The sequence below is a fragment of the Nannobrachium achirus genome, assembly GCF_963921795.1.
Source record: "Nannobrachium achirus genome assembly, chromosome: 7".
Taxonomy (NCBI): Eukaryota; Metazoa; Chordata; class Actinopteri; order Myctophiformes; family Myctophidae; genus Nannobrachium; species Nannobrachium achirus.
The window spans coordinates 70,699,719-70,716,782 of NC_137816.1; the positions used below are offsets into that span (position 1 = coordinate 70,699,719).

The 17,064-nt window shown below is 43.6% G+C and overlaps 1 protein-coding gene across 1 annotated transcript in view; it reads left to right on the forward strand.

Annotated features, from left to right (window-relative positions):
• LOC308288229 (AP-2 complex subunit alpha-2-like) overlaps positions 1 to 17,064 on the forward strand; it is a 96,148-nt gene that overhangs the window by 56,039 nt on the left and 23,045 nt on the right. The window contains 5 exon segments of the mRNA XM_080729602.1: positions 231 to 255; positions 1,232 to 1,426; positions 8,644 to 8,804; positions 9,285 to 9,367; positions 16,344 to 16,435. Coding sequence (XP_080585728.1) covers positions 231 to 255; positions 1,232 to 1,426; positions 8,644 to 8,804; positions 9,285 to 9,367; positions 16,344 to 16,435 — 556 coding nt within the window.

Genomic DNA, 17,064 nt, shown 5'->3' on the forward strand with positions numbered 1-17,064 from the left:
ATATACCTGAGACTGAGCTGTATCGCTAGCACCGATATACTGGTAATATATATATATATATATATATATATATATATATATATATATATATATATACATACCTGAGACTGAGCTGTATCGCTAGCACCGATATACTGGTAATATATATATATATACATACCTGAGACTGAGCTGTATCGCTAGCACCGATATACTGGTAATATATATATATATATATACCTGAGACTGAGCTGTATCGCTAGCACCGATATACTGGTAATATATATATATATATATAATTTGTTCATAGCGCGATCGTCCCGTGAAAAACACAATCGCGGGAGCGTTTTTATCACGCCGGGGGTACAGCCCACCGTCGTGTCCTGTCTACCGGCCGTGGGGTATTAGGGGGAGGGGCGGGGGTGTGAACGAAAGTGTGAACGGCCCATTTCAGGGATTTGAACGAATCGTTCACGAGTCATGCTAATGATTCGATTCTTATGAACGAATCACTCATGAACGACACATCACTACTGGTTGTGTGTCACTGGCGCCTATTCAATGGAGCAAAGAATATTCCCCCCCCCCCCCCCCCCCCCCCCGCAGGAATATTGCGTGCCGATCAAACAACGTGAAGCGCTTTTGCGTACTTATTTAATTATTTATTTAGCGTCAGACCTTAGCTCTGGCGTCACTTACTGCAGGTTAACACGTACGTCCTTTAAGTAGACCTAAAAATAAAAGTAGTGTGTTGACTAATCATTACAAGTGTCTCTTATTTCTCTTATTTTGAAATCCGATTTTAGAGGAAGTCAGTCTTAACCCAGCTGCCATGACACTCGAAACTCTAGTGTAACTAAGTAAACACAGACCCACGTGGATTAAAAACAATATATTATAGCCACAGTTCATATTTACGATAGGATATTTAAACCATGCTGTGACTTAAACAAGAACACACTTTGGAAATACGGCACGTTAACCTCTCGGAATCTTCGCAGCAGCATACAGTATTATGTGAGTAGAGCATCTCATCTGATCTGTCTCATGCTGGTTTATGTCGCATCACAAGGCTTTCACGTTGTGGGAGCAGAGCTTGTAGCTCCAATAAAATAAAACGGTGTTGTGTGTGTGTGTGTGTGTGTGTGTGTGTGTGTGTGTGTGTGTGACATCGATGCTTTGGTTCCCTTGTACCTGGAAACTGCCAGTAAGTTTATTCTGCCCCCCCCCCCCCCCCCCCCCCCCCCCTCAGGCTACGGTGCTGGAGGAGATGCCTCCCTTCCCAGAGAGAGAGTCGTCCATCCTGGCCAAGCTGAAGAGGAAGAAAGGTCCGGGTAACAACAACGTTCCTGACCTGGACGAGCTGCGCAGGGAGAAGGAGAAGGAGGAACGCAGCCTCAACGGAGGCAGCGAGGAGAACGCCCACAACTGCACCAGCAACAGCCAGGTAAAGGTTCAACCCACCAACATGATGTTTATAACCATAACAACTTAATGGTTGCTCCCACCAACCATACATTTATAATCATGTATAAATGTAGCTAGAGATACAGATGCACAATCGCTGCTCCAGTGATGAAGGTTGCGGGTGCAAGCGGCCAAAATGGGTTTCCTCAGACGAGTGGCTGGTATCTCCCTTAGAGATAGGGTGAGAAGTTCAGTCACCCGAGAGAGACTTGGAGTAGAACCGCTGCTCCTTCACTTGGAAAGGAGTCAGCTTAGGTGGTTGGGGCATCTAGTACGGATGCCCCCCGAGCGCCTTCCTAGGAAGGTCCTCGATGCACGTCCCACTGGGAGGAGACCCCGTGGCAGACCAAAGACCAGGGGCGCTGGAAGAGGGAGCTGCAGCAGAAATACATTTTTCAATTGAGAAAAATATTCTTTTCTTTTTTTTTATATAGGCCTATATATACACACACAGAGCTATATTAAAACAATAATGTATTTGACTTTGGGGAATAAAATATGTTGAAAAAAGGTGTTCACATGGTCATGGTCATCTTGCCACCTCCGGTCAGAAGGGAAGTCGAATTTAAATTTTGTTTTAAAATAAATCCCGCTTTGATGGCACACCAAAGTCTATTTATTTGAGAACTAGAAACTGTCTGTAGGCTCATTGTTGCAAACTAACACCGTTGTATATGAGGAATAAAAAACAGTAGAAAACTATTACAAAAATAATACCCGATGTTGTAGTGTGTGCATGAGTGACTGTGTGTGTGTGTGTGTGTGTGTGTGTGTGTGTGTGTGTGTGTGTGTGTGTGTGTGTGTGTGTGTGTGTGTGTGTGTGTGTGTGTGTGTGTGTGTCTGTGTGTGTGTGTGTGTGTGTGTGTGTGTGTGTGTGTGTGTGTGTGCGTGCGTGCTGTGTGTTGCACTGTGTGCTAACATAACCAGTAACTATACAGCTCCTTGTTACACCATTGTGCGGGGAATAAGCACCCAAAACCGTAATAAAAAGAACCCAAACTCCTCCGAGCTCAGCTCCCCTTGGGATTTGTGAGTTCCAGTGCCCCTGCCAAAGACAGTTTCTCTGCCGCTCACCTGTTCTGTTTTCTGCAGCATTCTCTCCATCTTCACCTCTCCTCCTCTCTTCCCTTCTTCTTTCTCTCCTCCTCCTCCCCCTCCCTTTGACCCCTCCCCCTCCCTTTGACCCCTCCCCCTCCCTTTGACCCCTCTCGTCTCCCGTCTCAGTCCTCTCCCTCATTGGTGGAGGACCTCCTCTCCCCCGCAGCCCCTCCCCTCCCTACCAACAGGCCCCGCCCCGTCTCCTCCTACGGCCCCTCCCACCTGCCTGGCCACGCCCCCTTCTCCCTCTCTGCTCCCGCCATGGTACAGTGGACGCATGCTGTGTGTGTGTGTGTGTGTGTGTGTGTGTGTGTGTGTGTGTGTGTGTGCGTGTGCGTGTGCGTGTGTGTTTGCGTGTGTATATGTGTGTGTGGCCCCATTCACACCGAAAAAGCCAAGCCAATTAACTCTTTTACCGCATCGAACGTTAACACTCGTCCCAATTCTGAACGTGGCTCAAAGCCAATACGAACACTCTTTCTTTTACCTTGTCTGATGACTGTAAGCTGATGAGGGGTCGCGCGGGTGTGTACAGTAAAAACATCTCCCGTAATGCTGCTCTCAAATCTCCACCACACGTAAACATCAATGGAGTCCCAATTCACTTCCTGGCTGTGTTCTGTGGACCCAGCGACGGCTCCAGAAAATTGTGACTGGGGGGTCTGTGGGGGGGCTGGCTTTTTTAGAGTGGGGGCTAACCCCCCGGCTCCACCAGGCGCGTCGAGCGACAACGCTCGGAACGCTCCCGTTTTAATTAACGAACGGTGCTCCACTGGCGACATTGCGGAACAAACTGTCCATAGACGGGTTTCTGGTCCACGTTACACTGATAAAACTAGATGCGTGCGCAGGGTCCGGTACCAAAATTAGCCAATGAAACCAGGTTTAACCAGCGCTCCCCAAAACAACAGGTTTGGGGATTGGACGGAATTGATTACATGATACAGTCAGCTGTGCATTTAGTCTCAATGTTTGTAAACAAGATACCCGTCGTATATGATTTACATAGAAGTCAGTCAGTTGTCTTTCACATATTAATATTAGGGCTTTCAAATTATTACTATTTTTTATCAGATTAATCACAGCTTAAAAATGAACTAATCATGATTAATCACAAATCAAAATATGTCCAAAATATGCCATTTCTTTCCTTAGCCTATATTGTTGTGGGAATGGAAAGATATAGGTGGAATAAGGCATACATTTATCATACAGTATGCATTATTATCATTATTATAATTAGGCTTGATATGCAGGATGAAAAATAAAGTTGCCCATTTGAGGACAACAGGAAATTACAAGTCATTTTTGCCGAAAATAGCCGATCTACAAGCTCACAAGGCCTTTCAGCACGAGAAGTTGTGAGCTTGTAGATCGGCTATTTTTGGCAAGTGGTTAATATAAAAAAGGAGGAAAAAAGGTTTATATCACACAAAGATTTGGAGGACCCCCTGTAGTAATTCTGAGGACCCCCTGTTGAAAACCCCTGACCTAGGCTACAGAGAAACCATTCTCAGTTGACACACATGCACAGACAAAATACAAAAAGTTAAAATGTCTTGCCATAAAAGACAGTGCCTTAGTTGCTCATCTACAGTATGTCAAATAAGGGTCATTCTCAACGAGCCTCGTTAACCCAACACAGCTGGCTGGCAATCTAGTATTGCATTCACCGTGATCACCGTGATCACTTAAGTTCTCCTGATTCTAATCCAAGCAAGTTGGAGAAAAAAATCGTGGATTTTACTTTGAGATGACAACAGCTACAAAGGTAGAAGTACCTATATTCTGATCTATGATGAATTATTCCAGTGGCACTGTATCCAAGACGTTTAAAAAAAAAATTTAAACGTCTTTTGAGATGCCAGCTCTGTCTCTTCTCCTCGGTGCAGTGTGTGTGTGTGTGTGTGTGTGTGTGTGTGTGTGTGTGTGTGTGTGTGTGTGTGTGTCTGTGTGTAACGGGAGGGGGGAGAATTAAGTGGCTGTGTTGCAGACCACGTCTTCTACCGAGAGAATGCACTTCTGATCAGTGAACAGGGCTGTTAATAGCAAATAATTATCTTTATAGAAAATACATTTTATTGTATGATTTTACATAGAAGCAAGTCCATTTTCTTTCACATATTTATTATCTTTTATTTATTTATTCTGTAAATATTTTTCATTACAATTGGGTCTGTGGGGAGGGGGGGCTGAGCAGGGGCTAAGCCTCCACCAGAGGGGGCTAGAGCGCCCCCTAGCCCCCCCCCCCCCCCCCCCCCCGTCATTGTGTGGACCTGAGCTAGAAAACCATTTCTAGGCTCTGAACGACGGAAAGAGGGGAGGGCCATTTCACATTCATTCCTTGCATAAGGCTTCCCCCTGCCGTCAGTTTGGCTTAAAGGGGTATTTCGGTCAAAAACGACTTTCCTACCTTTCAAATGATGATTCGGGAAGCTTCTGGGTTGATCCAGGTGTTGTTTGACCCATAGCAGCATTTTGTTCCATTTTCGATTTTCTCCCCTGCACCCCACGGCTCCAAAACGGCACCTTTTGGGTCGTTCCGTAATCCGGTTATTATTCTCGCTCAAAATTCACTTTTCTCGCTCGGTATCAGTCCCTCATACTGTTGTTAGCATATCCGAGCTACACCAGCTCCTGGTCGCCGCCATGTTTGTTTACTTCAAGCTCAACTCTGAACTCGCAGCCCAGGAGAGAAACACTGGGAAATCCCTAACCCGTTGGGAAACGCGCGTTCACGAGCTGCTGCTGCTGCTGCTGCTGCTGCTCTCACAGCTCCACCTCCCTCCCCCACAGCCTGTTACATGTTGAGGCAGACAAGAGGCTACACCATACATCACTCTGCAGACTTTGTCGACATAGTTACATCTTTTTTCTTTGGCTAAGAGCATTTTTGTGTTTTATTGTTCATCGCGCGTCGGGGAGTCACGCGATACAAAACGGGATTTCCCAGTGTTCTCTCCTGGGCTGAGAGTTGAGAGTTGAGCTTGAAGTAAACAAACATGGCGGCGACCAGGAGCTGGTGTAGCTCGGATATGCTAACAACAGTATGAGGGACTGATACCGAGCGAGAAAAGTGAATTTTGAGCGAGAATAATAACCGGATTACGGAACGACCCAAAAGGTGCCGTTTTGGAGCCGTGGGGTGCAGGGGAGAAAATCGAAAATGGAACAAAATGCTGCTATGGGTCAAACAACACCTGGATCAACCCAGAAGCTTCCTGAATCATCATTTGAAAGGTAGGAAAGTCGTTTTTGACCGAAATACCCCTTTAAGTACAGATAAACAGTATGTGTCCATTTAAAACGATTATGTTTGGAAATCATCCATAGATAATTTTCTATAACATTGCAAATGTAAGCTACTTTTTGATGGCTCCAGCACAAATAAATAAATAATAAATATGGCAGTAGAACTAAACACACACACACACACACACACACACACACACACACACACACACACACACACACACACACACACAGACACACACACACACACACACACACACACACACACACACACACACACACACACACCTTTCAAAAGAACATTTGTGGACTTTCAAGATTTGCATTTGAGGACCCCTGCAGTAGATGCATGCTCTGTGTGTGGTTTGCTAACTGACAGCTAGGGGGTGCTGTTTCGGAGCCAGTAGAGGCACGTTATAGTGAAATACAACTAGATTCTGCCAAGCGTCACCCTGCCTGTGTTTGATTGGCTGAAAGCCTTGCATGCAGCAGCCCAACCCACCAATCCCTGAGCAGAATCTAGTTGTATTTCACTATCATGCAATGCAGTAGATGCATGCTGTGTGTGTGTGTGGTTTGCTAACTGACAGCTAGAGGGTGCTGTTTGGACACAGTGGAGCCTGATTATGGATCCCACTGGAGAAGATGGATGGAAACGGTACATAGCGCTTGTTTTTACCAGCGTCAGCAGGTTAGCTACTCACCAGCGTCGGCAGGTTAGCATTTCACCAGGTTAGAATTCACTCGTTTCTATTTCCGTGCCCCAGACTGTTGCCGGGAGCTTTTGCAAATCGCGGAGGCAACAGTCTGGCCACGCGAGACTACTCACATGCTACTGAACAAATTCAGGGGTGATAGTAGCCTAGACACCTTTATGAACGCATGTGTGAAGAAAGCTATTTAGCATTTATTTTCCAGATTGGTAAAAAATGTGTCTAACTTTCTCTAACTTCCTCCCAGATTTAAATTTAGATTGCGATGCGATGTTACTTTCCCTATAATTTGGGGTCGTGGTTTGACAACCTCTAAACCTTGTGTAGCCCATGTACACATACGGGCAAGTCACAACCTCAAGGAAAGTGTAATCCTTTTCAACAATGATGGGATGTGTTGTGAACTTGTAGATCAGATGCGTTCACTATTTTCTGAACATTTGTGAGACACTTGAAAGATTTAGAAGAATTGTTTTTATAGTGGCAGTGAATGGGATTTTTTTTTTCATAGCCTCATTATTGCAATTTAAAGTACCAAAGGAAAAACATCTAGGTGATATTAATAAAAAGGGAAGACAAAGGTACAGTAGTTACATTGCAAAACAGGGGGTTTCCCCGAAAATATATGTTTTAATTTGTTTAATCCCAGTGGGACAGAATCACTATTGCAGATTCTTTTATAGTGGAAGTGGATGGGATTTTTTTTCCTTCATAGCCTCATTACAGCTATATAAAGTACCAAAAAAAACACATCTACGTGATATTAATAAAAAGGGAAGAAAAAGGTACAGTAATTACATAGCAAAACAGTAATTTCCCCCCGAAAATATGTTTTAATTAGTTTAATCCTCTGGATCAGAGAGAGAATAGAAATAGAAAAAGAAAGCGCATTGCATCTTGGGTAGGAAGAGGAGAACTATAATCTGTTCTCCTCACATAATAGGCTGGCTTTTCGTAATTCTGCCCATTTAAAATATATGTACCCAATCGTAACTCTTAGTTACATTGATAAGGTCCATGTGAACTAGTTTGTTGAAGCTTATTCATTATATTGAGCGAAATCGCGGCCGTAAATCGCGGCCGTACCAGACGCATGCCGTGTCGCGCAGTGCGGACTGTTCTTGAAAGCCTGAAGCAACATTCTCCACTGCACAAACTCCACCCCCGATAGCAAAAAGTGAATGTTTTTTTCTGGTTGGCCAGTCAGGGAGTCTCAGGAACCAATCAGAAGGCTGACAAACGGTGAATTATGATGATATAGCATAGCATAGCATAGCATAGGATATCATATATCATATCATATCATATCATATTATATCATATTAATTTTAATTAGATTTACATAACACACAAGCCAACAGACTAGTGATACCTTTCAAAACGTTCACTCTCTCTATCTAGTATGTGAAGAGTCTGCCTGGGCTATGAATGGAACCAAATGGACCCTTACGGCTCTGTAACTCTGAGAGTGTACAAATGGGACCAAATGGACCCTTACGGCTCTGTAACTCTGAGAGTGTACAAATGGGACCAAATGGACCCTTACAGCTCTGTAACTCTGAGAGTGTACAAATGGGACCAAATGGACCCTTACAGCTCTGTAACTCTGAGAGTGTACAAATGGAACCAAATGGACCCTTACGGCAAATGGACCCTTACAGCTCTGTAACTCTGAGAGTGTACAAATGGGACCAAATGGACCCTTACGGCTCTGTAACTCTGAGAGTGTACAAATGGAACCAAATGGACCCTTACAGCTCTGTAACTCTGAGAGTGTACAAATGGGACCAAATGGACCCTTACGGATCTGTAACTCTGAGAGTGTACAAATGGGACCAAATGGACCCTTACAGCTCTGTAATTCTGAGAGTGTACAAATGGAACCAAATGGACCCTTACAGCTCTGTAACTCTGAGAGTGTACAAATGGAACCAAACGGACCATTACGGCTCTGTAACTCTGAGAGGGTACACATTGGACCAAATGGACCCTTACGGCTCTGTAACTCTGAGAGTGTACAAATGGAACCAAATGGACCCTTACAGCTCTGTGACTCTGAGAGTGTACGAATGGAACCAAACGGACCCTTATGGCTCTGTTAAAAGTATTATAATTTTACACTCCTCCCTCCCAGGTTAGCTCCTCCCCTTCCACTGACCTGCTGGCCCTAAGCCCCGCCTCTCCGGCGGGAGCCAGTCTGCTAGTGGACGTCTTCTCCGATGGCCACGCCCCCCTGGCGGTCCCTGGCCCCGCCCCTCCTGCCGCGGCCGCTGTGTCGGACGAGAACTTCCCCAGGTAGGAGGAGCCAGACTCCAGAAGCCCCGCCTATGCATCGTGTTGCCACGCCCACTTATTATAAGTGTCTTTGTGTGTGTTTTCTATTTTATTTATTTTTTCAAATGCTAAATCACTTATTTCTATCGCTTGTCAATTCCTTTTTAAGTTTTACATCGGACTTTCATAATGGTGACAATTTCTCGACGGGTCTTGATTTTATAAAGAGGCGATAAGCGCCATTAGACCTCCCACCTTAACTTAATTGTACTTTAATTTAAATTTAATTATAATTTTTTTGTTAATGGATGGAAATTCCCCTTTAAATAGCAGATCTACAAGCTCACAAGTGCTTTTAGATCCTCCTGTTTTCAATATCAGATTGCGTGCGTGTGTGCGTACGTACGTGCGTGCGTGCGTGCGTGCGTGCGTGCGTGCGTGTGTGTGTGTGTGTGTGTGTGTGTGTGTGTGTGTGCGCGCGCGTGCGTGGTGTACGTGTAGGTTTGTGTGTAAGAACAACGGTGTTCTCTATGAGAATCAGCTGCTACAGATCGGAATCAAGTCAGAATACAGACAGAACCTGGGTGAGTCTCATTAAATCTGTATGTGTTTTCAGGTCGTATGAACGTGTTTTATGTTTATTAGGTGTTTTATATGTTTTAAGGTCGTATGTAGTAGGGCATTAACCAAAGACGATTCAATCGACTTTATTACATAAGTCGACTCCCATCAGGGAAAGTCGAAAGTTGAAGAAAAAAAGAAGAAAAAGAGACATTTTAGACAGCATGCCTCGGTGCCCGGTTCATTTAATCAATTCCCCAAATGTGTTATTTTGGGGAGTGCTCAGTCTCAGCGCATGTTTCAGTTCATTGTAACCAAGCCCCCTGAACGGCTTGTAAACATTGAAGCGGCCGCCCTACTGGCCAAAGCTGGAACTTCAGGCGGGGTGAAACATACATGCACGAGCATAAGAGCGCGCTGCTGGGGTCTACAATAGGGTTCAATGGACGTCGACGTCGTTCGTGACGTCATGACGTCTTGACGTCAAACATTTTGGCACCTGGATTCAGCTACTTCCGCATGCTTCAAAACGCCACTGAGCAGCTTGCATTGAAGTGAATGGCTGGGGGCGGGGCTATCCGTCCTCTATTCCAGTGGTTCTCAACCTTCTCAGCCCGCGACCCCAAAAATAATCATATTTTAACTGGGACCCCCCCTTAAATTGTCACTTTAGAAATGTGCAGATACCCTCTATAGGCTACGCTTAAACTTTATGTTGTTGTTTTTTTTACTGTTGAGTGAGAAAACCATGTTGCACCATTGAGTTAATCATCTGTGGACCCCCCAAAATAATTTGGGGACCCCCCTGGGGGTCCCGACCCACAGGTTGAGAACCACTGCTCTATTCTATGATTGTACCTCTTATTTGTTGGCTGGTGACTGTGGTAGAGACGTGGTATATACGCTCCTAGCGAGACATTTAACTTCACGGCATTGCACTGAGAACAGCTGACTGAAGGCTACACTCATACAGTACAAGTCACTCACATTGCGTCGCCCGTTATGAGATGGATAGATTTACACCTTTATCAAGGGAAAATTCAGTTGCCCAGCACCCTGTAGACAATATGCATTCCGGTGTGTTCCACGATTTCTAGTGGAAGTCTGCGTTTAACGGACGTTACGTCATGCGGTGCGGGTCTGTTTACATTCCCCAGCGAAAAAACTAAAATAGATTGTAGCTCTTAACTCACTCTTAACAGGTGTAACATTGCTTGAATCAATGTTTTTGTTTGTATATTGTTTATTGCGAGCACAACCGACGGAGCAGGAGACGTAGACCAGAGTTAATTTCGTGCAGGGATTACGTTTGCAGGAACACCGCACCGTGAAAAAAATACAGCTTCCGGTGAAATTCCTACGGCGGAAGTTGAACGCTTTCTGCCTTCTATTGTCAACAGGCTTTTCTCTTTGGAGATGAGTATGCCTGGCTACGCGAGGCTAGTTGCCCAGAGGCAGCACAGCAGTTAGGATACAAGTTACAGGGTATGTGAAAGAAACAAGCAGACAATTGTACGAGTCCCTCTGATCCGAGTCCCAAGCGAGTAGCAAGTCATTTGGTCCAAGTCTCAAGCAAGTCTCAAGTTTTTTTTCTGTTGTGAGCAAGTCAAGTCGAGTCACAAGGTTATGTCAAGTCAAGTCGAGTCACAAGGTTATGTCAAGTCAAGTCGAGTCACAAGGTTATGTCAAGTCAAGTCGAGTCACAAGGTTATGTCAAGTCGAGTCGAGTCACAAGGTTATGTCAAGTCAAGTCGAGTCACAAGGTTAAGTCAAGTCGAGTCGAGTCACAAGGTTATGTCAAGTCAAGTCGAGTCACAAGGTTATGTCAAGTCAAGTCGAGTCGAGTCACAAGGTTATGTCAAGTCAAGTCGAGTCACAAGGTTATGTCAAGTCAAGTCGAGTCACAAGGTTATGTCAAGTCGAGTTGAGTCACAAGGTTATGTCAAGTCGAGTCGAGTCACAAGGTTATGTCAAGTCAAGTCAAGTCGAGTCACAAGGTTATGTCAAGTCGAGTCGAGTCACAAGGTTATGTCAAGTCGAGTCGAGTCACAAGGTTATGTCAAGTCGAGTCGAGTCACAAGGTTATGTCAAGTCGAGTCGAGTCACAAGGTTATGTCGAGTCGTGTCGAGTCACAAGGTTATGTCGAGTCGTGTCGAGTCACACGGTTGTCAAGTCGACCGCCCTACCGGTCATATTAGAATGATATCCGCCCAAAAAAAAAAAACAGCCTACAATGAAAAAACAACAACATGCTGCAAGTCGTCCGAGTCAGCGTGTCTCAAGTCGAGTCGAGTCTGGAGTCATTGTCTTCCAAGTCAAGTGGAGTCGAGTCTCAAGTTTTTTGCCCTCAAGTCTTCAAATTTGCGACTCGAGTCCGACTCGAGTCAAGTCTCTATGACTCGAGTCCAATTTAGTGTGGTACGATGTGTACTTCCGTAGGATTTTTGTGCTAAAATTGATTTTTTTGCAGATCCTGGTTCTATAGAGTCCAAACTATGAGAAAATGATGGGTGCCAACTTTTCCGGACCCCCGCCCCCTTTCTGGGGTTCATCTAGTTTGGGACCTCCCAGAACAGTACGCCAGCCAGTTAATGTCCAATTTTCTTTATATTAGGGTCGTTTTGTAGGTTTTAAAACATTCTGAGTTCATTTATTACACTTTTGAAGCGGCCAGAATAAGCTTTCTAACTTTTGGTTGGGGTCTTTCCTCACCTGGGACCCCCCAGACGTACCCCTGTGCCTATCTCAGTAATCGCTCTGCTCCTGCTCCAGAAAAATGTCATATTAGATCATAATTGAATAAATGTTTTTGTAGCTAGGCTCTGAAAACAAAAATGAGTAGTAGGCAAATACCAGGGGTCTTCCACAGGGGCTTCGGGACCCCTAGGGGGTCCTCAGAGTTACTACATAGTGTACTTCTAATGATTTTTTAGCTGAACTTTTTATTGCTTTGGCTTTTTTAGGGACCAAACTGTCAGAAAATGATGGGTGTCAGATTTTCCCAACCCCTGCCCCTTTTCTGGGGGGTCATCTATTTTAGGACCTCACAGAACAGTATGCCAGCCAGTTAATGTCGAATTGTCATAATATTAGAGCTGTTTTGAAGGTTTTAATAATTCTAAGTTAATATATTGCACTTTTGAAGCAGCCAGAAAAACCTTTCTGACTTTTGGTGGGGGTCTTTCCTCACCTGGGACCTGGGACATTACAGTCCTTGCTCTGCTCCTGCTCCAGAACAGTGTCAAATTAGATCATAATTGAAGCATAAAAGCTTTTGTAGCTGGGCTCTGACAACAAAAATTAGTATAGCTAATACCAGGGGTCTTCCACAGGGGGTCTGGGAGGTGTCCTCAGAGTGATTACAGGGGGCCAGCCAAATCTCTGGTCACCCCAACCTCCCAGTCAGCCAAGACATCTGACTGGAAAATACCCTCCACCCTCTGAATTCCATCCATTTTCTTCCATTGGTGGAAGCTCAGGGCAATTTGTCAGGTATCATTTATAGTGCATTGTGACGTAGTCGGCATGGAGGATATGTGGTAGCAGTGCAGCTCCAAGTTCTTTGACTGAAATCCCATCCCATTACCCTGCATTATCACAGATGCAGGGTTGTTGGACCAAAGTGCTCCAATGACTCCAATGTTGATGGAAATAAGTAAGCCTTGCCCAGCCCTGAGACTCATAGGGCAGGAGTCTATGTCCTGTTTCTGTGAGGCAGCTTGATGTACAAGTACCCCTGGACAGTGGACATGATAATAGTTTGTCATACCCCAATCCAGCCTTTGATGCTGAGGTCATACATTCAAGATGTATGACAAGATGACTGTGTGTGTGTGTGTGTGTGTGTGTGTGTGTGTGTGTGTGTGTGTGTGTGTGCGTGTGTGTGCGTGCGTGCGTGCGTGCGTGCGTGGTAAATGGACATGTTGTTCTGCGTGCCTGCTCTGACATCACACTCTGGCTTCACTATGATGGCACACTAACAGAATCAGAACCGTATATGGAGTTCCTTGATGTCTTCAATATTAAGCCCATATCTAACAGGACTTCATATGGGAATGCCCATATATGGAGGCCACATCGGCCACATGCCACACTAACAGAATCCATATATGGCCAAGTCAGATGGCCAAGACAACCCATATCTGTGTGGCTGGTTCTATAGACAGGGATCTCCCCGTATGGGCATAAAAGGGTATGATGTCAGTTGTCAAATCATAGGACTTTCACATAACAAATAACTAAGTTAGCATGTTTGGGCTCTCACAGCATACCTCCATAATACAGTACATGGATCTCCATGGGTAGCAGGGGTCTCAATATATGGGTAACTGGTCCGATATACATCACTGACCAGATTGGCGCCCTGAGGCATCTTACTAGTAAATAATACTGAGAATACTAATAAACCATCAAGCACACTACATAAACCCAGGATGCATAAAACTAACAGTTTCTAATATTATTCAAAAATAGATAGCAAATTGCAGAACTGGTTGCAAGAATTGGTAGGGCCCCCTGTAATAACTCTGAGGACACCTAGGGGTCCCGGACCCCCTTTGGAAGACCCCTGGTATTAGCTACTGCAGGTACAAAAGCTTTTATGCTTCAATTATGATCTAATTTGACACTGTTCTGGAGCAGGAGCAGAGCAAGGACTGTATTGAGTACTGAGATTAGACACAGGGGTCAATACGGGGGTCCCAGGTGAGGAAAGACCCCCACCAAAAGTCAGAAAGGTTATTCTGGCTGCTTCAAAAGTGCAATATATGAACTGTCTTGTTTTAAAACCTTCAAAACAACTCTAATATTATGACAATTGGACATTAACTGGCTGGCATACTGTTCTGCGAGGTCCTAAAATAGATGACCCCCCAGAAAGGGGGCAGGGGTCAGGAAAATCTGACACCCATCATTTTCTGACAGTTTGGTCCCTATAAAAGCCAAAGCAGTAAAAAATACATTTTAGCAAAGAAATCCTTAGAAGTACACTTCGTATCACACTATGTAGTAACTTTGAGGACCCCCAGGGGTCCCGAGGCCCCTTTGGAAGGGGTCCCGAGGCCCCTTTGGAAGACCCCTGGTATTTGTTACTACTTAATTTTTGTTTTCAGAAAAAAACTTTTATGCTTCAATTATGACATTGTTCTGGAGCAGGAGCAGAGCAAGTACTGAGATAGGCACAGGGGTCCGTCTGGGGGGTCCCAGGTGAGGAAAGACCTCAACCAAAAGTTAGAAAGCTTATTCTGGCTGCTTCAAAAGTGTAATAAATGAACTCAGAATGTTTTAAAACCTACAAAACAACCCTAATATAAAGAAAATTGGACATTAACTGGCTGGCGTACTGTTCTGGGAGGTCCCAAACTAGATGACCCCCAGAAAGGGGGCGGGGGTCCGGAAAAGTTGGCACCCATCATTTTCTCATAGTTTGGACTCTATAGAACCAGGATCTGCAAAAAAATCAATTTTAGCACAAAAATCCTACGGGAGCTGTTTTTTGGACGCATCGTACCACACTAATTGTCTGGAAACAAGTACTGTGAAAAAACAATGTTCATAATAAGCGCATTCTCCCGTCCGAAATGACGGCAGGGGGTGGGGGTGGGTTTAACGAATAACCAATCCGCGCCGCCGCGGGGCCTGTTTTTCAAACAATGTCATCATCAGAAGACCAGGTGCTTTGCTCAGTGCTGCCGTTGATCTGTAGCGATTGGTTTAGGGAAAGTCAAAGTCCCTCCCCTCCACAAATCGCTCAAACAGGGCACAATGTCAGACTAAAGCTTCAGCTGAGTCTGAAATCAGGCTACACTAATACTGTAATACTTAACTCTTTGCCGTCCGAAATAGAATGGTTGTTGGTAGATTAGCCGTGAAATTTCTATTATTATATTATGATCTGAACCGCATTCATTTTACCAGACATCCAGCGCTATATCACGTGGTCTTCATCCCCCATTACCATACCGCGATCCCCCGTTGTATACTCACCCCAGTTCCCAGTGAAAAACTCAATCTGCATTGGCTTAGAGTGGGAGATTCGGCTGACGCATCATGTCCCTGTGCGTGCGCGATCCGTTCACGTAAATGTCCCCTCAAATAATCCACGTGTGACTCAAGAGTAGAACTGAAAAGTTTCGCTAGCATAGCCCCAAGCATGGCTGCAGTAGAAGCACTCGTGTACAGACAGTAACCGAATGGGGGAAGGTGCCTTGGAGAAGGAAAGGGCCATGACATCACTTCTGCTTCATGTCAGACCAGCCATGAGCTATCGATGCACGAGTGGTGACTAGGGAAGGTTAGACGATCGCCGATTTTCGGATGAAAATCATTTTATTTCGGTAAATACGGGAAAGTACGGGAAAAGACGAGCGGCTGAGACCCCCCCCCCCCAGGAAGTCCGATATAGTACGGTTTTAATATTAAGGGGCTCCCCGTGGCTTGGAATGTGTTAAAGTAGCCTACTATATTAATGGATAATGGATTAATGGATAGTTTTATGTGTATTTATAAGTGTTTTCTATATGTTTTAAGGTGGTATGTACGTGTTTTATATGTTTTAACATCCTGTGTATGTGTTTTATGTGTATTTATCTATACATGTTTTATATGTTTTAAGGTGGTATGTGCGTGTTTTATATGTTTTAAGATCCTGTGTATGTGTTTTATGTGTATTTATTTATACATGTTTTATATGTTTTAAGGTAGTATGTACGTGTTTTATATGTTTTAAGGTAGTATGTACGTGTTTTATATGTTTTAAGGTAGTATGTACGTGTTTTATATGTTTTAAGGTGGTATGTACGTGTTTTATATATTTTAAGGTGGTATGTATGTGTTTTATATATTTTAAGGTGGTATGTGCGTGTTTTATGTGTTTTAAGGTGGTATGTAAGTGTTTTATATGTTTTAAGGTCGTATGTACGTGTTTTATATGTTTTAAGGTCGTATGTACGTGTTTTATATGTTTTAAGGTCGTATGTACGTGTTTTATATGTTTTAAGGTCGTATGTACGTATTCTTCGGCAACAAGACGTCAACACAGTTCCTGGATTTCTCTTCCTCCGTCATCAACCAGGAGCCTCTGGACACTCATATCCTTTCATTTACATAAATACATATTCATATCCTTTCATTTACATAAATACATATTCATATCCTTTCATTTACATAAATACATATTCATATCCTTTCATTTACATAAATACATATTCATATCCTTTCATTTACATAAATACATATTCATATCCTTTCATTTACATAAATACATATTCATATCCCTTCATTTACATAAATACATATTCACATCCTTTCATTTACATAAATACATATTCATATCCTTTCATTTACATAAATACATATTCATATCCTTTCATTTACATAAATACATATTCATATCCCTTCATTTACATAAATACATATTCATATCCCTTCATTTACATAAATACATATTCATATCCTTTCATTTACATAAATACATATTCATATCCCTTCATTTACATAAATACATATTCACATCCTTTCATTTACATAAATACATATTCACATCCCTTCATTTACATAAATACATATTCACATCCTTTCATTTACATAAATACATATTCATATCCTTCATTTACATAAATACATATTCATATCCTTTCATTTACATAAATACATATTCATATCCCTTCATTTACATAAATACATATTCATATCCCTTCATTTACATAAATACATATTCAC